The 25,886-nt window shown below is 39.1% G+C and overlaps 1 protein-coding gene across 1 annotated transcript in view; it reads right to left on the reverse strand.

The window, feature by feature from the left end:
* Positions 1–5,334: 5,334 nt before the first annotated feature.
* Positions 5,335–25,886, reverse strand: part of ABCC8 (ATP-binding cassette, sub-family C (CFTR/MRP), member 8) — an 80,560-nt gene continuing 60,008 nt past the window's right edge. Inside the window, exons 26-39 of the mRNA XM_010563839.1 lie at positions 24,768–24,924; positions 23,546–23,615; positions 22,691–22,848; positions 21,394–21,486; positions 17,124–17,226; positions 15,582–15,695; positions 14,826–14,946; positions 14,533–14,663; positions 13,741–13,819; positions 12,747–12,855; positions 11,076–11,179; positions 10,079–10,212; positions 8,647–8,709; positions 5,335–5,560 (exon numbers count right to left, since the gene is read on the reverse strand). Coding sequence (XP_010562141.1) covers positions 5,423–5,560; positions 8,647–8,709; positions 10,079–10,212; positions 11,076–11,179; positions 12,747–12,855; positions 13,741–13,819; positions 14,533–14,663; positions 14,826–14,946; positions 15,582–15,695; positions 17,124–17,226; positions 21,394–21,486; positions 22,691–22,848; positions 23,546–23,615; positions 24,768–24,924 — 1,574 coding nt within the window. The 3' untranslated portion in view covers positions 5,335–5,422. The remainder of the gene's footprint in view (positions 5,561–8,646; positions 8,710–10,078; positions 10,213–11,075; positions 11,180–12,746; positions 12,856–13,740; positions 13,820–14,532; positions 14,664–14,825; positions 14,947–15,581; positions 15,696–17,123; positions 17,227–21,393; positions 21,487–22,690; positions 22,849–23,545; positions 23,616–24,767; positions 24,925–25,886) is intronic.

Raw genomic sequence — 25,886 nt, forward strand, 5'->3', positions numbered from 1 at the left:
TTTGTGTGGGGGGTGGAGGTGGGGGGGGGGTTTTTTTTCTTCCCCGTGGAAGGGGGAGGTCGGTTTTCGGGGCCGCGGTGGTGCCAGCAATCCCCTTTCCCCAGAGCCCATTTCTGTAAATAGTTGTTCGAGGATGGAGTTGCTGCCAGTGCCTGGCTTCCATTACCAGCCGCTACTTCACGGGAGGGTGTGGTTTCAGGTTGGGCGATTATTCCATGAAATAGAAAACAAAATGGTACCGGGGATTTTTTTTAAAGGAAATCTTTAATGTAAAAAAAAAAATTAAAAAATCTGAAATTCACTTGCATGTCTTTCTGTAAGTAGGAGGAAAGCATTCTTCTAATGAATCGGGCAGGCAGTGGTAGGAAATTTACCTGAAGAGGCCCAGTCCAAGGATGTAATGTAATGGTTAAACAGAGACCTGGAACTAAAGGGGCTCGATCCCACTTACAAAATGTGCATATTTAGCCTTGACTAAGGAAGGATTTTTCTGAAAGAAGGAACTCATGAAATGACGTGACTACTCAGGAAAATGTCTGCTGTCCAAATAGCGGTAAAAGTTGCAAAAGAATAATCTGGCTGCACATGGTTAACCCACAGTGACATGAACTTCCAGAGAGACATCAAAAACACCAGAAGAGGCAACAAAAGGAGACAGGAAGCTAGAACTTGTGTGTGGCAGTATAATGTCTCTGTGTGTATAAATACATACATGTGCATGCATATGAGGAATTATCTTTGTGACAAAATGCATTTAAAAACACTTCAGGTGTGACTGCTCCACTGTTGAAACAGCAAATATTCTCATTCATGTGTTTACTTACTCTGATCTAAATATTTTGTTTCTATTTCAGTTTAGACACCAACATTGTAGAGTTGATAAAGCACCCTAGGATATTCTGGATAAGAGTTTTTTCTTTAGTGCTAGTGGATTTATGATTATATTTTTCTAATTGTATGTGTCCATGCACTTTCCCTTCAGTTTTGGCTCTAAGTGCTTTGGTACACAGTGCAAGCAGTTATTGGCATTGATTCCCTGGGCAAAGCAATTGCCCAGTTGCTAGCTGGGAGCCAGCTGGTTGGGGTTGAAATTAACTTTCACCATCTACAGCTACTTACAGTGGCCCACCTAGGGATTTCAGAATACTGTTTTTAAGTAATCACTCTGAGCAGTCATTATAGGTCTTGTAATTAAATGATTATTATTACTTTAGACTATTTCTACTTTTTATGTATGAATAGTTGCATGTGCTTGGACACATCCATTCCTTTTGGAGGGGTCAGTTTCCCAATACTCCATGCTTTCTCTTGTTCCGGGTAGTCTTTCTTGCTGCTTTGATAAATAAAACTAAAATAACAACAAGGTGCCCTGGTACATGGCTGCCAGGCCACTGAGCTTAGCCAAAGGTATTTCCCCTTTCTCTGTATCACTTTGTCTGCTGGACATTTTTTGTGTGCTTGCTGTGAATATGTCACCTGCACCTACACTTTTACTTAGTTAAATACATGATTTATGTATACAATTTAACTTAAAAAATATTTTATTTTTTATACTTTTCTCTCTAAACATTTTTTAAAAACCCACATGGAGGAAGAAATTTGAAGACTTTTACTTGTCAAAGGTGCGGTTCTCCAGCTGGTGGCAGCTCATAGTTACTTCCAGGGTTTTAAAGTGAGCATAAAGAGGCCCTTATGACACCATGCAGTACTCACTGGTAACATTTCACACTCTTGTACAGAGATGGAAGTAGGTATTCAAGAGGCAGTCATGTCTTTTGTGCCATTTTTCCTTACTCTTTTGTAATGGTTGTTTTATTCTGTACCTTTTTCTCCAGAGGGTGGTAACTACATGAACGTAGAATGAAAAAAAAACCTGTTTCAGGGAGGTGTGTTTTAAAGGGGAAGGTAAATTGCTTCATAGTCTGGTGCTAGGAATGACCCGTGGAGCCTACTTCAGCAAGGCGTGTTGCATGAACACACTCACCATATTGGTTTTAGGAATCCTGAACTCTGTAGAGCTAGAAGGGTATTTCCTTGTTTCCACTTCTGTTCTTTACTGGGACTGTCATTTGCCACTTCTTTTCCTTCACCTCTGAGCACATATTGGCTGAGGTGGGACAGCAAAGCAAGTGGCTTCTGCTGAAGAATTTCTAGAGCAGAATAAAAAGAAGTCCTGTCTTTGTGGATCAAGTGACAGATACTTAAAAGAAACAAGTGACAGATCTTCTGAGTGAGCCAACATAGTTGTGTTAAAAGCTGCTGAACAAATTGGGCTCACAGGAACAAACAATCCCAGTCTGCAGTATTGAACCATGAGGAGTAAGTTTTTTTCCACCCACAAGAGGTTTTACATTTCAAAACTTTCCCCCCAGCCCCAATTTATCCTAATTTTAGTGGCTATCAAAGAAGATATTACTGTAACTGTTAAATTAAAATGTGGTTGGCACCATGGTACTACTCTGTCTTTAGAAGCAGACCTTTCTTTCAAAGGCTGCACAATGTTAGCCTAACATGAATTAAGCCTCACAAATCACCTTGCTGTACAACTGGGTAGACAGAACAAAAGAGACGGGAGTTGGTTATGCAAAGCCACAGGGCATTGCATAACCAATATGCATGAGCAGAGCTGGGAAGAGGGCTAATGTTACAGGCATGCTGTGCTTCCTGGCCTCCCAAGGAAACAGCACTCCCTTAGAAATAAGTAGGACAGGATGAAATGGCCACACTAAGACAAGGGGATAAATGCTATAAAGCTTTTTGTATAATGGGGGCATTTATAGAAAGCAAACAAAATAAAACAAACCCTGGTTGCATCTCCATGGGTAGCCTATCCCACTAACACCTTTGGGACTGAGCTGAGTCCCATCCCAGAGAAGAAATGAATGTCTGGACACGGCAGTTCCCCTCAGCAGCTCCACATGGTGCTCTGGGGCTGTCTTGCACCCATTTGAGTACAGCACTTTGCTTAACAATGCTTCATTGCCATGCAAAATAATTTGTGAGCCTGATTCAGTAGTGACTTCTGGACTGCCTATCTTGAGGCAACAGGTTTAATGACTCAGATAACGGCGGTGAGCCTCCCACCATAGAATAATTTTCTTGGATACTGCTTCTGGTCACTGTTGAGACTCTGCCCCCTTTGGAGTTAGGGGGCAGAAAATCCCTGGGACTTGGCCCCATATAAACAAGACTAGATAAATGGGCTGAGGAAATGTGAAGTGTATTCTGTCCACATGGCAGCTAAGAGGCCTCCCTGTTCACACATATTTATCCAGCAGTGTGGTACCATTAAAAAGATCTATAATTGCTAGATATGAACCAACTCACCCTACTCTCCTGCAATGCCACTTTGTGAAATATAAGCTCCATTTACAATGGAAATGTATGACACTTGTAGTTGGAGTTCTTAATACTGCAAGATGTAATACAGTCATCTTAGTGGTATGCTGTGTCCTTTACTCCCTTGCATTCCTTTCCAGGTAAGGTTGTCAGAACCTTGTGGAAAAGGAGCTAGTCCATATTGCAGTGCCAAAGCCCAGGCACTTTATTAAAAGCATATGAAAAGGTCACTGCTCTGTGTCTTTTGCCTTTACAGGATGAGATGCTGTCTTAGACGAGGGCTGGGCAGCTAGGAGACAGCATGCACAGTAGCTAGAGTAGAAAACTGCTCTGCTCTCCGGTCTCTGTGCCCTTCTGCTACCCTGGAAGAATACTCATCTGTCTTCCATTTCATCTCTCTTAGCCCTAGTAGATGCCTAGTATCCCACAGTGAAAACACACCAATAGTTCTGCAGCCATTTTTTTCTTTGAAGCTCTGCAGCAAAATGATTCTCTGGAGGAGGAGGAGGAGGTGGTGGTATCTCCCAAGTGCCTGTTTTCTCCCTTCGTCTGTAGTAGGCAATGAGAGAGCTCATGCATTTCATCTGCGCAACTGTATTCTACCTCCCCACTTTGACCATTGTTCATACTACACTCTCCTGTTGGTTTTACATTCTCTGGCTCCAGTTTAACACCCTCAGGTATTGCACAAGTAATAGCAGGCAGATGCTGCAAATACTCTGCTGTGGAACTGGTAACGCTACTTAAACAGGAACAACAGTTCTTCAGTTTTCCTTACTCTCTGCTGCAGTGCTAGAAAAGAAGTAATACATTAAAAACATCACAAGTCCTAATGAGAACACCGAGGTGTCTTCTTCTAGAAAATACTCTTTAAAAAACAGTTTCCAAATTAATTGAGCAGGCCAAAAGAGATTAAAAAAGAGAAAGGAGTTTTCCCAAGTGCTAGGAATTCTTCAGAAAGGGGAAGAGTACAAAAATGAATGTAAAGCCAAAGTTGCTATAAAAAGAATAATGGTGAAAAATTCATTGCAGCCTTCCATTGGGTCGTTGACATTTTAACCCCTTAACAATTAACAAGTCCTGGAACAATTGTCACAATGAACTGATATGGCAGGGATAAGCAGTTGTCCAGCCAAACTAGGATAATTTCAGTGATTACAAGTTATCTCAATAAGTATACATAATGTATTGGTAAAGATCACAGTGAATCTAGAAACAGCATGACAGTGGGCGAAATATGTGAAACTAGGAGACAATGAGTCAAGCTCTCATAGCTCTGAGCTACAGTGAAAGGTTTAATACTGTTTGTTTACCAGATTTGGAGCGATAATTTCCAGATGAATTGGTACATCTGTATTGGTCTGGAAACAGTGTGCATTAAACACTGATACTTTATCACAACCTGCCTTCTCTCAGCTTCCTCACAGTTTGGGAGGGAGTCTGGCTCAATCCCATTTAGGATCAGTATAATATGATTCAATGGGGGCAGAGGTGAGGCAGCCTAAGAAAGGCTAAAGGGATCAGCTTGTGATTAATTTCAAGAGTACGTCAAGAGACACAGGCACTATCAATAAACCACGATATAAAAAAAAGTTTCATAGATTTTATATTTAGATATTAAAGCTTTACAGAGTCATATGCTTAAAAGAGATACAAGCTTTTGAGAAATACCTTTGGTATATAATTTTTCCTTCCGCATTTATTTAGTCATGAGCATTATCTACAGCAGGGCTATGACACATAAAAAGTAACATGTTAATAAAATGACAGGAGAGGTTTAAGAGTTACATAAAAACTCCATGCTGGCTGCGTTTGTTGTTGTTGATGTATCCTGTCATATTTCACCCATGTAGTTTTTTCCAACTATATTTCATGATTCTTTGGTAGCAAATAAAAAGAAGAGTAGTAGTATACAAAAAAAGAAAATAGATGGATAATTCATTAATGCTTCAGATGGAGAAAAATGACTCATTTTATTAAAAAAGGAAAACCTCAATTTATTATGAAATAATATTTATTTACAGGTATTTTACACGTTTTGAAAATAATACAATGGTACTTTTAAATGCTTCATTTATTTTTATTACTTATCTGCTTGTACAAAAGAAGCAAAGACACTATCTTCTTGTTCTAGCAGAACTTCAGGCTTGTCATATTCCAAAATAACTCCTCTCTTCATTACAATAACCAAATCTGCATTGAGGATTGTGTGCACGCGGTGCTGAAAAACAAATAACCAAAACGCCAGTTCAGTGTACCTATCAAATATATTCCAAGATAAGACAGACTTCCAGAAATTAATTTTCCTGACAAGTTCAAGGTTGATTAAGGCTACTTATTCTACTTTTCATCCTCATTTACTGTTCAAATACTGCAGACAAATATACAGACCAAGAACCACATGGATATTCAAGTACCTAAATTGCACATAGGTACTTGAGTATGAAGAGTCATGTGAGTTCAGACTACGATGTCCCTAGCCCGCAGTCCTGCCACCACGGGTTGCCACAAGAAGGTAGCCAGGAAGAGTGGGAAGAGGGCAGGTGAGCATGGTACTGCATGCGACTGCTCTCCCAGTCCTAGACCATGTCTACATCAGGGGGGTTCCTGAGCTTGCTGTGGTTTGTCTATTTGTAAAACTGAATAGACCTCTCTTCTGAGACCTTGACCATGTCTTCTCTTGAGCTTTCATAAACATTTTGCATCCACATCCTTTGGAAAAGATTTTTCCAGGCCTGCCCCCCACTGCATGAACAAATACCCCTTTTTGTATGCTCTGGGCCTCGCTGCTCGGAGCTTCATCTGATGCCTCTTCCCCCTTGCCTCATGATTTTGCAGACCTCTCTCACACGTCCTTTTGACATGTTTTTTCCAGGCAGAAGAGGCCTAGTCTACACAGCTGCTCCCCATAAAGAGCAGTTCCATGCCTCCGATCATCCTTGTGCTTCTCAACATTTTTCAGTTGCAGTGTGTCATTATGGGGATGAGGAGACTAGAGCTACACACAACGTTCGAGGTATGGGTGAACTACGGACTTATATCGTGGTATGATGTTTTCTTTTTTGTTCTCTACCCTTTTCCTAGTAAGCCCTAACATACGATTATTTTATTAGGAAGAAACCTCCCCAGTTCTTTCCACAGTGAATACTGAAAAGAATTAATTTAGCTTTTCTGCAATGCCGTTATCTTTTCTCAGCATTCCTTCCACGTATCGATCATCAAATGGTCCTATAGACTGACAGACTTTTGCTCCCAGTGTGTTTCAGGGGTTCATGGATTCACAAATTCAGTTTTGATGGCTTCCAGAAGCTGCTCCCATAATTTTTTATTTTTTTTTTGGCCTGCCTTACTGCATTTTCACATGTAACATGCCAGAACTTATGATCATTTCTGTTTTCTTTATTTGGCTTTGAGTTCAGCTTTTACATGAATGCCTTCTTGTTTCTAATAGTCTTTTCTATTTGTTTAGTCATACCAGCTTCTTTCTATCCTTACTCAAGCCTTTCCAAATAAATAGCATGCATTGGCTCTGGGATTTCTGAATAAAATCCTTCAGTAATTTCCATGATCTCTGTCAGATTCAATTTTCTTTGCTTCCTCTTTCAGCTTTGTTTTTCCCCTCATTTATTTTTGGGGTTTGTTTTTAGCAAGCCTCCTCATTTTTGCAGAATTCCACTTTTTAAAGTTGAGTGTAACTGCACTGGATTTTTTTGGTCTGCATTACTCCTGCAGGGATATTTAATCTCAGCATACTGTGGACCCTGTTACACAATCGCTCTTCACCCATAAGGTTCCTAATCAGATCTGGGGCACTCTCAGTACCAAAACAACTCTTGTATTTCCTTCTGTAGCTTCCTAGCCAGATGTTCCATAAAATAATCACTGATGGTATCTACAAATCTCATCTCTGCTACAGTCCTTCTGTGACATTTATCCAGTCCCCAGGAAGGGGAAGGGGACTGAAATATCACATTCCAGTTGTACTTCTTGCCCTTGTTGTCTAATCTCTTTCAGTATAACACAATCAGTGCTGCCATGCTGGTAAAGTAACATAGATAATATAGACCCAGTACTATACTATTCCTATCTTCCTAAACACGAATTAGGAATATATGGCTTTCTCTGAAAAAAAAACCCAACCCAACCCACCACCCCAACCCAAAACCAAATCAAAAACAAACAACAAAACACCAAACAAAAAACCAAACCACTACCCAAAAGCCCCCCAGACCTCCACATTGTTTCTACTACAGAGCATTTTGAATGCAAACCCACCTGCTGTAAACCACATTTACATTTGGAAGTAAAAACAGTCAAAGTAAGTTTATTCTAAAATGCTGTTTGTTTGAACTGTACAGTTTAAAACTCACCAAAAGAATGCAAGACTAATAAACTTTCTCAGCCTATGCCCAAACAAACTGAAAAAAATACATAAATGCAAAATGCAGTGCAACTCAATTTTCATGCAGAGAAATCAGGAAATTTCATGCTTACGATTCCTTTGCTTTTTTTATAATGACACACTGAATGGATACCATAAGATAAATCAGGTTTTCTATTACACATTTGCTAGGTGAAAATAAAAAGATGCTGTAAGATTCCTAAGCATAGATTTCCTGAGTTGTATTTAATTTTTAAATTTTAAGAAGCATAATGACTTTATTTCACCTCCCTGAAATATGTGTATTTTTAGAAAATAGAGGACTGAAAGTTATGTACTGCTTCTGACAAATCTGTTGAGCCAACTGCTTTGATTCAGGTCAAATCTCTTTCATAAACAATTTTCTTACAGATATTTGAGATCTTTGTATAATCACTTCAAGAATACGCAAACTTAAATTCCATCACTGTCAACAGGGAAGGAATGTTTGTTTTTAAAAGTTAGTAAGATTCTCATTTATTTGTTCAATTTCTGAAACATAATTCCTTAATCCAGTGGGAGAACTATTACACAATTTTACTTGTCCTTAGTGAAATTATTGTAGCTTGATGAAACATATTCTTAGATTTCACAGTAGTCAAAGTCATATTATATTTTAAATTAGCCTAAAATGGATAACGGAAAATAGACCGCATTCTTAGATTGTGTGTCTTTACGGGCAGACTTAGCATCACGCAACACATTTAAGAAACATGTATTTAAATAAGAAAGTAGTTTAAAATGGAAAAGAAAGTTTGCACTTAAATACCACTTTAAAAAAAAGATTAATGGCCAAATTAACACATTTATTAACATTGACAAGAATTGACTAATGGGGCATTTCTGATTCTTGTTTGCATTAGAATGGCAGCAGGGACTGTACTTACTGCTATTGTAACTACAGTACGGTCAGCGAATGCAGTCATGACTACCTTCTGGAGTATGTTCTCCTGTGAAAAAAAACATTCGTTGCTTTTCAAACAACAGAAGTTACATGATAGACAGACAGACACTAAGAAGGCTTAAGTAACCACTGATTATTACATGCTTTTATTGATCCTTCATTACAGAAATAAAAAACTAACTACATGTCAGAACTAAGTCAGGGCCTGGTCTCCAGTTAGATAGCCCTGCTTGATCCTGCCACCCCCACTGCCTCTGCACTTCAGGGCACATGAGAGCCGTGCTCCAGCCCCCAAACCCCTGCTATCCTGACCTCACTTTTACAGTGAGGAAATCAAAGATCAATTCAGGGTCCTGCCAGGCTGCCTGCATGCTGGCACCTCTGCGGTGCATTCTTCACCCTGCTGCAAGCCCAGGAATGTCCCAGCACAATGGGGACATCTAACAACAAGGGGTGGCAGGGATAAGCAAGGGAGTGTGCTGTACCTGGCACAGTTAACAGCGGAGATGATATTTAAGATGGTCTTAACGTACATAGTTCTCACTCAACAAGTACTCATCCTTTGCTATTTAGAAAACATGTTGTTGTGTACCAAACTCTGCCCAGAAATGTCACTAGCACAGATACCTTTATTTGTTATTATCTGTTCTTTAGATATGTATCTTAAGGGAGGAACTATAACCTCAGTGCGGCAAAATTCAAAATGTCTTTTAACTGGGCTGCGTACAGTCTAATTCCCAACCTTACTGACACCCAACACATTAACATTTTACCTAACTAAAAATTATAGCTGTTGTAACAAACCCCTTCAATTATATTCTTTACTCACAGAATAACCATGAAGACTGAAACATTTCTCATAACATAACAGAGGAAAAAAAAAATCCTAAGAATATACTGTTCTATTTGGCTAAAATCCAGTCAGTACGCTATTATTGTGTGGTTTAACCTCTGTCTAGCAATTTCAGGCAATTCATGCAATAACCTGGTATGTCTTTTCTATGTCTCTGTTTATTTTCTTGACACTACTTTCAAGCCTTCTAAACCTCCTGACTTGTGCTGTCCATCATGCTGTGGAAATTTGCTTGCCAATTTACCCTTCACTGATCATCCTAGCTGACCTTCCACAGCTTTATTTACTTCAGGAGATCAAACTGCCCATTAAAATAACATGCTTCATTTTCCTACTGCAAGCAATGCTGGAATAACTATTAAACCCCTGGTAAAACAATTTAAAAGCGCTTTAGATTAGTCAGCAATGACTCACAACTACCTGGACTTGTGAACACATCTGCATTAAATATGGTGTAAGCATATTAGAGAGCAGATAGAATTGCTTTCCACATTTTTCTTTGCATATTAGTGGTTGTGTCCCCCTCAAGGAAAAACAGAAATCAGAAACACTCCAAACTCACTGTTGCCATGTCAATAGATGCTGTGGCTTCATCCATGATGAAGATGCTTGTCTTCCGCACAAAAGCCCTTGCTAGGCAGAACAGCTGTCTTTGGCCCTGGCTAAAGTTTTCACCCCCTTCTGTGACTATAGCATCTGGAAATGATATAGCAAAAACAGTATTTATGGTGTCTGCCTGTGTGTGTGTATGAGAAGGTCAGATCAGAGTAAAGCATATGTTTGGAAAATTATGTCTGTCTTGGAGCATAAAGACTTTCAAAGTAACATTTCCTAGGTCTACAGCTGCTGGTGACCCTATTTTTCCTTTTTATTTCCACTGTTCAAAACAAGTACTTCTGTCTCATGATATTCTTCATATCTATTAGACATCAGAGTAGCTAAGGAAGTTTAAGAGCAAGTTGCTCTGGAACACGTGCAGTCTAGGACACTGCATCCCCCCTGTCAAAGTGGCATCCACCATTTCTTTACCCTAAGGCTGTATAACTTACCATTTTTAAGGTTTGGGTTTGTTTTTGGTTTTGTTTTTTTTTCATGGCCAAATGCTTCACACCTTTAAGCTTCTCAAATCTTCCTCCCTGGACACAAGTATTGGAAAATACAAAAGAACATATTCTAGATAACACCTGACTTGATACCTTATTTGAATTCACAAGACCTGTAAACCTCAATGCTTCATAATGAAGACATACTGAGATAAAATAATAATTTTACCATTGATTTGAATAGAAAAGGATTCTGCCCTTTTAAGGGAGTTATATGGATATAGGGATAGAGAGGGATATATGGATATAGGATATCCTATATCCTTAGATATAGGATATAAGGGTAAGGGAGTTATATGGATATAGGACCTTTGCCTGCAGGCAAACACTTTTTGTCACCTTCCATAAACCTAAAACGCTTTTTCTTCAGCAACTACCTTTTTAATAAATAGTAAGCGTGAAACAGGGATGTTGTGAACACTGGAAGCAATCTTCTCAAGAAAGAAGTCTTATTACCTAGGCCCCCAGGGAGCGCTTTCACCACATGCTTGAGCTGTGCTATTTCCAATGCTTCCCACAGCATGCTGTCAGTGCACTTCTTCTCAGGGTCCAAGTTAAACCTACAGTTATGTGTAATTCAAGAATATCAGTCAATATAAACTTCTGCAATGTATTTCTTCTTTTAGTGTGCTTAGAAACAAACATGCAAATAATCAGAATGGTATGCTAAAGATTTGGGCCTGATTGTGATCTATCATTGGTATAAATGCACTGAATTTTGCAGACGTAGTCAACATTTATACCAATGTGATTAAGAACAAAATTTGACTCTCTCATTTGCGCAGAACGGGAAAAGCTTTCTGTTTTGCAGATACCTTTGTGGTTTTAGAATTTATTTTGTTCTGAATAAAGAAATTCTCATGTTTTACTAGAAAAAGGTCTGAAGAAAAAAGCTGTGAATATAATCAGTTTAAATTAACATTCATTTTTAACAAAGGCCAAAATTCTACCATCTCTCCTTTTAAATGCAATGTCTCTTTGCTATAGAAATTCTAAACAGAACAATCAAGCTTCATACTGAATTATGAAATGCAAGTCTTCACTACAACCGAACAAATCTTGAATTTATGAACAGATGAATGTTATTTTAGCTTGCTGTAGCCCACAAATGATAGCAACAAATGTGAATCTCATTATCATATTAATATACAGAATGATAATCAGAAATAAAAGATTTAATGGTGCATAACACTTTATTTTTACTTTTTACTCCTACTGTATGTGCTGTCAATGACCAATGCTGGCCCAAATAAATTTTTTAATAGGTTAATTAATAAAACAAAGGTATACAGTCACCTCATCTTCTGACACAATTCAATCATGCTATATTCATGTTCAGGAGATAATCTTGGGATCTGTATTAGTGTGGAGTCAGCAAACCACAGAAGCCTGTATTATTTTTAGTGAACTTTGACTTTTATGTAGCAACTGTAACTGCAGGTGATGTAACTCTGCACTGAGGATTGTACTGTTCCTTTCTAAGGTAAATGCCACAGACATAAGGAAGGACATTTGTTTGAAACTGTGGTACTTTCTGCCACTGTTTCTATTGCATCATCCTCTCAGAGAAAGAGTGGGGGCAGGGGAAGAAACAAGGTGTTTATTCTCAGATGAAAGAACATCGCAAAGACTAGAAGAGCAACACGGATAGAGGCTCCAAGATAAAATACCCCAGACTTCCCCCAGTACTTCTCATATTGTTCTATTGCTTCCTCTTTTTCTACATAAATGTTTTAGTCTGCTTTTCTTCCATCTCATTTTTTAAAGCAGACAGATGAAAACAGATGTAGGAGAAAGATTTCAAGAAGTGCTGGTGGTTATAGGTATTTGATCAGTGAGCTAAACTGATTACTCGATCCTGGAGAAATAGTGACTTCCCCTACTTCCCAGGCATGGGATGCCTTCTGCCCACAGTGTGCTGACCAGGCTCAGGCACTGGGAAGGTGCAGTCTGGCAAGGGTGGGTAAAAAGGACAGAAGGCAGTGATCCTCCCTACTCCAACTGAGAATACTGCAATTGAACAGTTTGCTATCAGCAATTCTGTAAAAGTCATTATATGGTATAATTACAGTACATAATGGCTTATAACTCATTATATAGTTTTTATTGTTGGTGCCTAATGCTTACCGGATTGTTCCGCTGAATAAAATAGGATCTTGGAGAATGATTGACAGCCTGGATCTCAACGTCTGTAAGGGGAGCTTAGCGATATCTATACCATCAATTATAATCCTTCCTATTCAAAAGAAAATGGATAGTCTGCTAGACTGTTTATCATGCCACACAGCTGCTGGCAAAGACATGGCTTACTTTCAGCTTACAGTACAGTACAGCAGGAACAGGCCTTGAATGGCATATCCCCTTATTCATTAATGAAACAAGTTTTGGTTAAGCAACAAGCACAATTGTCTTGAGACTAAGTCTCAGCTGGGAAGAATACGAAGTGTACCTGTAGTATTTTATGAATGATTAGACACACTACTTATCTGCTTGACCATTATAAACATCTATCAAACAGCAAGGCAAGAGGTTACTTCAACCAGGGACTAGTTACCAGGGGGAACAAGCATTTCAGAAAGCCAAATTATTATTGAGCACTTTGAAATTTTATCTCCAAGTACAGCTGTCTGGCTCTGCATAAAGGTCCTGTGGGCAATGTGGCTGGGAAATCGAGTCTAAAATTTTTTGAGATGCACAGGAAGACACTCATGAGGTACGTGGATGTGGCACACATAGCAGGAAAGATGGCAAGAAATTCCAGGGCAGCAGGCCAAAAGGCAATCCCCAGTTGCTGAGTTTTCTGGGCCTGTGGGTCCTATCTGTGCCTTGTGCGTGGATCCATCATTGTACTTGAACACCTTCCTTCCCCTTTTATAGTTTACTCCTACTGTTGTGATTTAACAGCACAAAAGGACTTTTCCTTCTGTCAGGTAGGACTTTTATTGATCCTGCTTATCAACGGCACAGCTGTTAGGTAACAGATGATATCGTATTTAAATGAGGCCAGAGAGTATGTCCTGCAGATTCAGAAATCGCACTTCAAAGCTGCTGCTGTTCAGGAAGGACTACCAAAGCACCTTCAGGAGCTAAGCTTAACTGATATGAAAAAGTGTAATCTTACCTTCAAAAGTATCAACCATTCTGAAAAATGCAAGAGAGAAGGAGGATTTTCCACTGCCTGTTCGGCCGCAGATTCCAATCTGTGTCACAGAAAGCAGATGAACATCAGGTGAGCAGAAGTGGATAATGTCCGTATTTGAACTTAAGATGAGTGGACAGAGCTTTTCCAATCCACGTGATCCTCATGTCCTCCTGACAGTTCAGTCAGACTTGAACTGGCCATAACAGAGTCCCTAAGTTTGCTCTCTGTCTTTAGGGGTCTGAGCATTTAGGGATAAACCAAGGCCAGTCCTACATACAGGAACAATAGGAGAGTGACACAGAGGAACAGAAGGAGGGCTAGCCAGTGCTGCAGGCAAAACTTCAGATCCTGAGATGGCCTTGTTTAGCAGGAAGGACACAGGCAAACAGGACTAAGGAGGAGAAAACCAACAGAGAAAAAACAGAGACGCGATGAAGCAGAAGAGAAATGGGAATAAAGGCAAGGGAGCCACATGGGAATGATGGAAAGCAGGTCTAACAGTAAAGGGTCACTGTCACTTCTTTTGGCACTGTATGCTGACAGCAGGGCACTGGGATACTGAGAAGTGGTGTGTAGTTCTAACTTATCACTATAACTTATACCTAAACACACACAACTAAGAAACCCATAGACTCCCCTACAGTGTACTACATTCTTTTAGAGCAAAAATTCTGTAATTCAGTCATCAAAACATACTGTATGTTTTTTTCAACTCTGATTTCTGTGATGTGCTAGTCTAAAAAGCTTCTCAGAATCACTGCAGTTCTTTACCTTTTGTCCTGGAGAGATGTGGGCATTGACATGCTTTAGCACTGGCTTTAAGTTGCTGTCATATCGGACACTGAGGTTCTGGATTTGGATCTCCCCTCTGTCTGGCCAGTTCTGGGGAATCTGTGAGGAAGCTGTACCAAGAGCACAGGGGAAAAAAAACAAGGAACCAATCCTCTCATAATAAATTCATCAGCTCATTAAGTGATTTACTACATTTTTTCATGGTAATACAGTGCAAAAATCATTAAAATTTCAGCAAGCTCTTTCTGCATGCTGCACAAAACTGCACTTACAAAGGAGCCCTTCGTAATTTTCAGCTTCTGTTTTGAGAAGGCCATTGATTCTTTTCACCGCACCCAGCTGGATCTCCATGTCAGCCAGGTTACGAACCATCCAATTCAGATAGTTAGACACCTGATGTAAAGCAAATACACTGCTAAATTCCAGATTTTTAGTAGTTTGCATCATTTGACCAGCATGCAGTTTATATTCCTCCACAGTAATGCTTGTTCAGCCTTCATAAGCTGAAGTTGTGAATGAACTGTACAGTACACATCAACAGGGTGATAACAATAACTAAAGGTTAAATTTCCTAGCTGCAGTGCACAGATACTTTGGTACTATGGAGATCTGATCTACACCAACAGGAAAGAGGGAGGGGAACAGTAAAGACAGGTGAAAAGACATCATATTAGTAACTTAAGGTTTGACAGTCTAGAATGATGTACCAGGGCATAATTACAATTGATGCACTGAAAAAATATTCTTCACAATGGAAAACAATATAAAAAGATATGATGCAACTTGGCCATGTTTTGTTGACATATTTGAACTAATACTACAATAAATATTTTATCTAACAACTGAAGAAAGCATACACTCAAATATGTCAACCACTGAATGTGAACTGAAGTTAACACATGGTTTCAGTGACGTTACAGTACCCACTATAGATGTACAGACACCTTCGATCTTCCTGTTCACCTTTGTGCCCTGAAGAATTACAAAAATATGTTTGGGAGAGACAGAAAGGGTCCTGAGATTCTTACCATAAGAGCATAGGTTAGTCCCAAGCCTACAAGTCCTGAAGAGAGTTTACTATACAGGCAACTGGTAATAGAAGTGACAGCTGCTATGAGTACCACACATGCTCCAATGTACTCCTGAAGGAACATGAATAAGCTCCATCACTGTAAGTCTACAAATGATTAAAATGTTCTCATAACTTTGCATACCAAATAACAAACCCATTGCACAGTTTGAAATACAGGCAGAAAACACCACGTAACTCCATACACACCCTGTCTAGGAACCCATTCTCATTGCCTTTAACGTGGCTGTGCTGTTTGGAAAGGCTGTTGTACAGAGAAGGAGTTGTACCAACACTCCTAATCTTCTGGAGAAGTCAATACAGATATTTTAAGCATGTAATGGAGATGGCTGAAACTTGGAGCTGATGTTACCTGGGGTAGGAGGGAAACGCTCATGTGATCCAATCTGTGAGCAGATCCTCTCCGTGGCTGATGATGAACTGCTGGGAGGCACTGCTATTGCTGCTGAGTGGCTACAATCCACATTTGTTCAAACAAGCTGTTCTTGCACAGCGTGTATCTGTTAGTTGGACTGTGTCCACCCATGATGGGCTTTTGCTGCTTTAATTTAAATCATTAGTGATTTGACTTCCCACAGACAAGTCTTTGTTAAAAATATGTAACAGACTAGAAAATGAACCACATGGGAGGAAAACTGTCACTTGTCTATGTTTGTACTGTTTAGTGATCCAGGCATTGATCAGAATTAGGGACTTCAGGTGGTCTAGGACTGAACATATAAAAGGGTAATAACATTTTATTTAAGTCGTACTCAATATCTAAATTTAAGTAGCAAAAGGTACCAGCTAAAATGGAGTCCAAAATGCAGGTATAGAGTGTGACATGAAATATGAGGTACACTTAGCACATATAAAAGGACCCCATGTTACCATAACAGCGGTACTACACCTGTATCTAACAAAGTCTGATACAAATATCACCATCCACAACATAAAATTCCTTGATTTGCTTCTCAAGGAATTGTTTTTAATAAATGATTTCTCATGCCAGGCCACTTTACTGAGCATTCTAAGGAAACAGGCACCTAAGTATCTTTGGCATTCTTCAGATGACCCAAAATAGGCATAAACCTGTCTGCGTCCTTCTACTTATACAGAGAGCTTTCAAGATGTTGAAACGTTCCTGGGGAGCCACAAGGCAAAGGCCTGCTATTGCTGACTAACACAGTCCCATAAAGGCATTCTGGCTGGCGGCACAGCTTGACCAGCTCTGATCACTCTTTGCTCACAGAAGAGTCAATGTGACCTATAAAAACTATTCTTGTCTTGGAGAAACAGCTGCAGGCTATGGGAAAAATTTGTACTCCATTCAGTTTCCAGGATGGGTTGGGCACATGTTCATTAGAGAGATAGAGATATAAAGGGTAAAGGTATAGCTTCGAAACCCAGGTGAGGCTGGATAACTGTTGGATGCCTCATCAGATTGCTTGGAATGAAGTAAAATAAATTCATTGTGCATACACAAAAATAATGTACTTGCCATGCGGACTTCCAGCCAGCGATTGGCAGCCGTAAGGAAAAGGGAAGCGATGTTGTTGGAGTCTGTGTATTCAAGAAGTTTTTGTCGAAATTTGGCCTCATACCTTAAAAAAAAAAAAAAAAGGGGTCAGGCCTTGGGGTCTTGGATAAATGAAAAATAAAATTTAATTTCTGGGGTTATATGGTCATGGACAGCTTGACACAGCATCTAAATCAGCCTATCAATAATTCAGAGTGACATCTTCTGTAGACTTGTATTAGACACATGCAAACTGTATTTGTAAAATATCTTCAGGAGTAAATGGATGTTATTGCATTGATGAAACACTATATGGGACTTCTGGATCATGCTGGGCATTTTCTAAATGTATTTTATTACACAGTAACTAAGAAAGACAAATCTGAAACTAAAAACATTAAAAATATATGAGAGAACACATGCATGTACTTGTGAAAAGAAGTATTAATGCATCAGAACACAGTTCCTCTTCTCAATCATATAAGTGGAAGTTTTAAAATTTATGTTACTGCAGCACCTAGAAATTGTAACCATTTATGAAGTATAAATTCAAAGTACAGCCAGTCATGGTAGCTCCAGTGTTAGACAAGCATGTTTGTCCTTATCACTAAACAAATGGAGCACTTTGGAAAACAAAAGTTGAAGCACATGGTGCAACAAAAAGTTACAGACTGGAAAGAAATGTATCGTGTCCCCTCACTCCCCCATGAATTAGCCACAGAACACAAAATAAGATTAATGGCAAATAGGTCTGTTTACAGTTTATGATAGTGAATCTGCACCCACTCATCAGAATAGCTGCATCAATGAATTCTGCCTTGAAATCAGCAGATATGGAAGATGATTCCCTGTTACACCTATTTAGACTGGGGTCTTGGCAAGCATGCGAGTCAGTCAGTCATGCCTTTTAGGTGGGCATATTTATTTGCCTAGGTGTAAATTAATGTGATGTGTTAATAATAAAGTGTATCAATAATTATGTCTAATAATAAAGGAGAAGTCTGGCACAAAAGCTTTTTCCACGGTAGTAACAGAAGCTCGAAGGCCTGAAGATCTAGTTTAAGCACCCAAAGCTTGCCTTTTTCCCCACCTTTATTACATTAGCAAGTTAACAAACTTGCTAATCTCCCCCTATAAAACCTTGCCCTATTTATATCCTTAGCTATTATGGTGCAACAAGCACTACTTGTTTATAAACTCAGCTCTCCTTATACTGATATGAGAGAAAGATATGACAATGTTTTGTTTAAGTGTGAAGTACATAGCTTAGAGAAGCTTTCAAATTTGTTCACTGCAGAGTATCTTAATCCTTCTTCTGATTACAGTATAATAAAGTTACGACTTTACATAAATCATTTATGCTTCTGAGGATAAGAAATAAGTGCCACTTTGTGGAAATAATTTAGCTGTTGCACAACTTAGCCAATGTGCCAAGACATAAGAGACATGTCTGCTGTGTGCAATGGAGAATGGCCTGGGCTGGCTCCAAGTGTGTTTGCATAGCCTGGAGTGGCTGTTCCCAAAAGTGAGCATTAGTGTCACACAGCGTCCGAGCTAGTTAGCCCTGCCTTTCTCAGGATGAATTGCCCTCAGTGCCCTACCATACAGAGGTGGCTGTACTGCTTCTGGAACCAATTCAGTCACATTTAACTTTCATATCTCTATACCATGAGGTATTACGCGATGCAGATATGCCTCAGAAGATGTGAGGTATGCATCATGAGTCAGTCATGCATATGCACGTGGAACAGGGATTCAGACAAAGTTACCACTGTTGGTGGAGTACTGCAGAAATATCAGAAAGTGGCCCCAGATTACCAGGCCTCTCAGAATACAGATCGGTCATTGCAGAAGCCTTCACATTTACATTTTATCGATTGTTTAGCACCAACGCTATCTGAGGTGCCAGATAGCAGACTATAAATCAGGCCAGGGCATCTGCTGAAGGTGTATTTATAGCTGCAGCAGTAGCTGTCTTTCTGATCTCCCCCTGGATTTTTTTTTTTATTTCTTTCCTTATGCATTCTGAGTAAGTGCAGGACGAAGAGCTACCAAGAGTAAGGACACTCCATGAATAACTGGCACCTCCTAACTTAATGACTGGATTCCTGAATTAGTGTTATTTTTAGGGATGCTCAAGCTAGCAAGTCTAAACTCCACTGCTGCTAACATGTTAGGCAGCTGAAAAGCTACACAGTCCTAAAAATAGCTAGGTTACCAGCTGATGCGGGACACTGGCAGGCAGATGGAATACAGAACTTGCTGAACGCACATGGCTGTTTGGGTCAGAAACACATCAGTTACTGCAGGATTTAAGAAAAAGGAGGCACCAAACAATTCTTTTAACAGAGGAATTCATTTCAAGGTGACAGGAAGAATCAAGATGGAATGCTCCAAAAGACTGAAAATATTAGCTAGATAGCATTGAATATTATTTATTGCATCAACACCTGAAAATATACAGCCATAATACTCTAAAGATCCTGTTGATGAAGCAGAAGAATTTATGGATAAATGAGAAAAGCAACAATTAAAAGAGAAATTGAATTTCTTTAAAACTGAACATAGCCATAGCTACAAACTAAAGAACACTCTTGGCACTTAATGAATTAAATATCCAATAATAGTAATTAATAATGGAAAATACTATGCTGTTCTACCACTCTTCAGGAAGATACCTTCAGTCAATAAGAAACAAACTTTTAAATTGGTTGTTCTTTCATTAAGCTATCTATATCCTATTTAGAATAGTTTAAGAAAAGTTAAGTTTGTGCATTACTTCTATTATAAAATAAAAATTATAGGTTAGGAGGAATAAGCACTACTGTTTCAAAGATAGAATGGTAACAGTAATAATTAACCAACAAAATGTGTAGACATCTAGATGAGATGTGTGTGGAAGACAGTTGACTGCATTTGAGTCAACTGGGAAAAGACAAGGATAGCACTAGTGCAGGGAAAGCAGCTGGTAAGCTCAGCAGCAGCTTTACTGGCACCTCTACTAGTATCAGTGTGACTGCTGTTTTTGTAACAGATTGTCCTGGTTTCAGCTGGGATAGAGTTAATTGTCTTCCTAGTAGCTGGTACAGTGCTGTTTTGAGTTCAGTATGCGAAGAATGTTGATAACACACTGATGTTTTCAGTTGTTGCTAAGTAGTGTTTTGACTAAAGTCAAGGATTTTTCAGCTTCTCATGCCCAGCCAGCGAGAAAGCTGGAGGGGCACAAGAAGTTGGCACAGGACACAGCCAGGGCAGCTGACCCAAACTGGCCAACGGGGTATTCCATACCGTGTGTCGTCACATCCAGTATATAAACTGGGGGGAGTGGGGGCAGGGGATCGCCGCTCAGGGACTAACTGGGTGTCGATTGGTGGGTGGTGAGCAATTGCACTGCACATCATTTGTACATTCCAATCCTTTTATTATTGCTATTGTCATTTTATTAGTGTTATCATTATCATTATTAGTTTTTTCTTTTCTGTTCTATTAAACCATTCTTATCCCAAGCCACGGGTTTTGCTTCTTTTCCCGATTTTCTCCCCCATCCCTCTGGGTGGGGGGGCAGTGAGTGAGTGGCTGTGTGGTGCTTAGTTGCTGGCTGGGGTTAAACCACGACACAGATGCACAACCCAGGCACGTTATCAGGTATTTCTGGGCTGCTCCTGTGAGCTAATGTGGACAGAAAAATGAATCAAAACAGGCGATCAAAGACTTCGCCTCCAGCTTCTGTATTTTCAAGGTCAGTATGAACAACCACATTTTCAGCTAGCAATCTGAAAATAATTTAGAGTGCTATTGTATCCTCTGAAGTCACTAGCATGCACAGTTTATCTTACCAGGACATCAACTCATACACAAATTACTCTGATATAACAAGTTAGTGCATATTAGTTGTTCCATGGAAACTGTCCAAGCGCATAGTCTGCCACACCGCATGCTGCGGTAATTGCAAGCTAATTTAGCTTCTTAAATCACATATGCCCCCAAGTTTTTTTTCAGGCTGCGTGCAAGTGTATGAAAAGTTACCGCCAGGCAGCTGACACACATTAGCTTGTTTTTCTACAGTAATTCCTTCACATGCAAAATGCTTAAAGTTCTTCAATGTTTTGGAGTTCCCCCTTACCAGTGTTTTGGGGACTCTGGATTTTCCACGTGATCCAAATAACCATTACTTACAACTGCACAATTGCAGAACAGAATCAGAGGTAGATATTCAAAAGCGAGGTAATGTATGTTTCTTAAAAAACTATACCTGAAGGCTCGGATGGTGGTAAGACCTTCGACAGTCTCTGAAAAATGGGAGAGTAATGGTAGCTGAGTGCTGTCATCCAGCTGCTGCAGGTCCCTGGAAAGGGTTAGGAAAAGAATTCTGTAAAATGCCAGTTTTGTTGTGCAGTTATTCTCTTGAAACAGGCCCAGGGAGTGAAAGGGAATATTATCACAATAATTATATATGTAAGGTTCAGATAGATTGCAAGGCAGTGCTGCATGTCTCTGAGCAGGGAACGAAGAACCCAGGAGGGTTTTTCTGTTAAGATTTGAATACTAACAGTGCTGGAATTCAAATGGTTCTTTTCCCTTTGCTGCCTTCCTTTGTTTCTCCTATACTCCAATTTCTTATAATAAATTGTTTATTCATTTAAACACTATTCTGGCTTCAGATACTGCAAATAAGAGTTCAAGTTAAGCAGAAGGCGAAATGCAACCTCCTGTCTCCCCCCTCTCCATCCCCAGATGACAGCACAACTTCTCACTCAGCTAACAGTATAGCTCATACACTCAGTAGAGTAAATGTGAGCCTGTACTCATCATTATGCTGTGCTTCTCAATATCATGTTTAGTCATCAAACCAGTGGAAGCACATGTGGGGTGAAATTCTATTTAGCCTCAGTTCCTTCCAGCAGGAAGTAAATTGGTTGCAGACTCCCTCTTGATTCATGCATACATGAAGGGATAAATGCAGCATTGCTGCAAATGCTTCTTGAGTGCCACTGGGAGGGAAGCTGGATGACCTTAGAAGGAGAAAAATCATAGATATGTCTAAAATTTGCAACTTGTTAAAAACCAAAAGGCACCCAGAACAAGAGAGGATGCTTGTGCATGTTGGCTACTTAATGGGCAGCAGTACCATGGTTACACTGCATTCTCCAGCCTCTCCCTGGCTTTACAGATTTCCACTTCTACCTGGACAGGCAGACATCAGTTTCCCTGTTATGTCGCCACAATTTCTTGGACATGCCCAGCATGCAGCCTTTGGGGAGGACAGAATCCAGCTGGGTTTGTGTGTCCTGTGAACTCTAAGAAACTTTGATCAGGGACAAAGACCCTGCTCATGCCTCCCAGAAGTTCTGCTTGAAGAGCTGCAGACAAAAGCACTTGTAAAATGGCACATTTTCACTGTAGTAGATTCAGCTCCCTTTCAGACAGGGCCATGGCTTTGACAGGACCGAATTTAAACATGAAGTTCCCCAGAACTGCAATTCTGCAATACAATTGTGCATTGCAGAAGATGTTTCTGTTGCCAGAATGATACAGATTTATGCTCTTACCGTGATGCAACTCGGAAGTACTTCTGGATGAAGTAACACATGATTGCGAGGGGAACCAGGGCAATGAGAAACATTGGTGTGACGTATGAGATGACAGCAAGAGCAGATACACACAGCAAAGTGGAGCGACTCAAGCACTCCAGGGTAGCTGGAATGTGCTGTATAGATAAAGAAGAATAAGCACACAGAATCTTCCATAACTTACCAAGTTTAAAACAGCATTGTTTCATTTTTATTTCTCCCACTTACAAAAGGAAAAAAAAATATTGAGGATTTGAAGCACTAAACATACAGGCCTTCTTTTGAATTGACTCCTGGGTTTTGGGAAAGTCTGAAGGGACTTCTGTGGGGCTGCTTCATGTCTGCCATTGTGGACCACAATCCTCATGTCAGAGGATTACAGATGGGATGCAACAGATGATTTCAGTGTCTACATCGGTCCTATGAACTGGCAGTGCAGTCTGGGGTAAATGGTGATAATTTGAATTTCAGTCATTTCTATTTTGGGCAACAGCATTTGCCTTTTTCTCATTTCATTTGCTCATACGTGTCAAGTTAATGTGTTCACCCACTTCTAAAAAAAATGTAGATCCTCTTAATTTGGGGATATCACTGTTGATCTAATTTTGCTTCCCTTTTCTATACAGGGCATCTTAAATAAATGGTTTTTCTATGTCCTTTTAAGATGAGGAATTAATTCTGAACCTAGAAAATCATGATGCAAATTGATATAGTAGTCAAAATTATAGATCATCAGTAAATTTCATCTAAATGAGTGTAAAATAAATGAAAATCCAGTCTTTCAGACTGGGAAAGATAGTATAATTTGGCAGCTTGAATATATTTATTCACTACCTGGTCAATGGTATTGCAGTCAGCTGAAAATCTGTTCAATATACTTCCCAGAGGTGTTGTTTCAAAAAACCTAAAATGAGACAAGGAATGGGAAAGATTACAATACTGATACTAGAATAGTTTTAAATTTTTTTTTTTCTGTCTTCCTTAAGCTAGGTGCTGTATCAGACACAAGCAAATAAATTGACAACCACAGTAAGGTTTCTTATTTTTCCCCATAACCATGGCTTTCCATTAAAATGGCCATCTTGAATGTAATGCAACAGCAAGCATGTCCTCAGCTCCCTCTACTGCCTAAGCTACCCAAATCACATGATTACATTTAAAAAAAATCCTTTCAGATTTGCAATTTGAGGCCTCTTCAATTCATGAAAAATGCAAACAAAGTTAAATTGCAAGTCTTGCATTTTTCTGGGAATAGAAATGCATAACTAGGAACAGATGTTGGAATAACTTATTAAAAGACCTTTCCTTTGTATTTGCATATGCAAAATACAAACTTCATTATTGCTCTGTAATTGTTAATTGTTCCATAACTCATGTTGAATCTGAAGTCTAATTCTATCCTGAAAAAAAAGAGTTTAAAAAAAAAATCCTGAGTTTTTCCATGTATATTATTTCTCCATAATTTCTGGGTCAAATACAGTTGGCTTAAAGATAAGAAGGTATTTTTCCTAATGTGCAGTAACAGCTGCAGGTTTGAATCAAACTACAACTTTCCTTTCATGCATCAGAAAGAAAACTTAAGCAGGACAAAGGCCTTTACCAGTATCTGTGCATCCCAGTGTACTCTGATGATGCCTGTGATGACACTTGTCTAAGCTCATTATCTTTCATAGGCTCTCACAATTGCTGCCTGACAGTATTTCCAGTGATTAAGATTATGATGCACACTATGAATTAACTGTACAACATATTGATCAATAATTGTGTTTTCTCTCTAATTAAAAACAACAAAGAGAAATTAAACATGCATGGAAGTAAATCTCTAAAGTTGCAGTCAGGCAGGAAAAACAGTTGACTAGTGTCTAGGAACTCGAGCAGACTGGGTACCATTTTCAAAATTGCTCAGTAGTTTGATACCTGGTGATTTTCAATGACACATTAAAAAAAAATGTGATTCACAGTAACTTCTTAATAAAAAACTGTGCTTAGAAGACTGCCTTGAAGTAAGGAACACAAAATGACTACAATACAATTTGCATTACAGTCAGAGGAATACCTCATTGGAGCCAAAATAATTTTATTTAGTAAAGAAGAATGTAGCTTTTTGGTGACTTTCAAGCCAGTCCACTCCACCGCTATTGATGTGACCAGACATAATGCAATCCCAAGACAGCAGAGAATGCTGAACACTTTTGAATATGGAGAATGGTTGAAATCCTAAGAAACAAAGAAAGAGTAACAAAATTATTCACTGTAAAGTATGTTTAAAATTTATTAAAAATGCAGGACTGAAAAAATCTAAGGAGTAAATCCTTTTTCCTCCCTAAATTAAACTGCCAGTGATTTTCAACCATCTTAAACCATAGTTTATTATCCTTTGGACAGAGGACTGTTTGCATGAAAATAAGAGATTAATCAGAAATTTAAAGTCATAGAATACTACAAAAAACCCTTAAAAGATATATTTGATAATTTAATCTGAAGGAAGAAAAAACATCTTCAAAGCATTTATTACAGCTTTGTTGTTTTGGTCTATTTTTTGAATAGGAACAGAATATAATAGTTTTTATTTTGAAATACTAATTTCATATTAAAACCCAGCATCAATAAAGCATATTTTAGAGATGAAAGTATGACTCCAGTGAAATCATACATGCACCTCCTGAACATTAACATGCATTATTTTCAGGCACTAAATCCCAATAAAGAAAACAATCCCACTTCTAACAAAATCCCTCCACTACTACTTTATACATACAGAGTAACCTGCTAGGTAACACTGTGGTCAGTTCCATGTGGAATTCACACAAAAACCAACCAAAAAAGTGTGCTCATCGTAAAAAAAAATAAATAAATCTGCGTTTCCTGTACGTTACAAAACCTGAAAGCCCTACTTGCAGGGGGAATGCAACAGTACAGGAAAAAGAAAAAAGAACTACAATATCAAAATTACTTTAGAGACCAAGGTTCAGGCATATCAGCTAGACGATGAAAATACAACAAATCTAGGAGAAGGAGAACAACTGCACAAAACTTAACTGTCAGTTTCATTGCACTGTGTACCTGAAGATGCATTAACCTTCAAAATACTCTGGAAAGGCTCTACTACTAGAAATATAGCACATCATATGCAAATCTTGGGGCAGAGGTTAACAGTGGCAGATCACCACTGGTT

Source organism: Haliaeetus leucocephalus, unplaced genomic scaffold, assembly GCF_000737465.1.
Source record: "Haliaeetus leucocephalus isolate CR32 unplaced genomic scaffold, Haliaeetus_leucocephalus-4.0 Scaffold173, whole genome shotgun sequence".
Taxonomy (NCBI): domain Eukaryota; kingdom Metazoa; phylum Chordata; class Aves; order Accipitriformes; family Accipitridae; genus Haliaeetus; species Haliaeetus leucocephalus.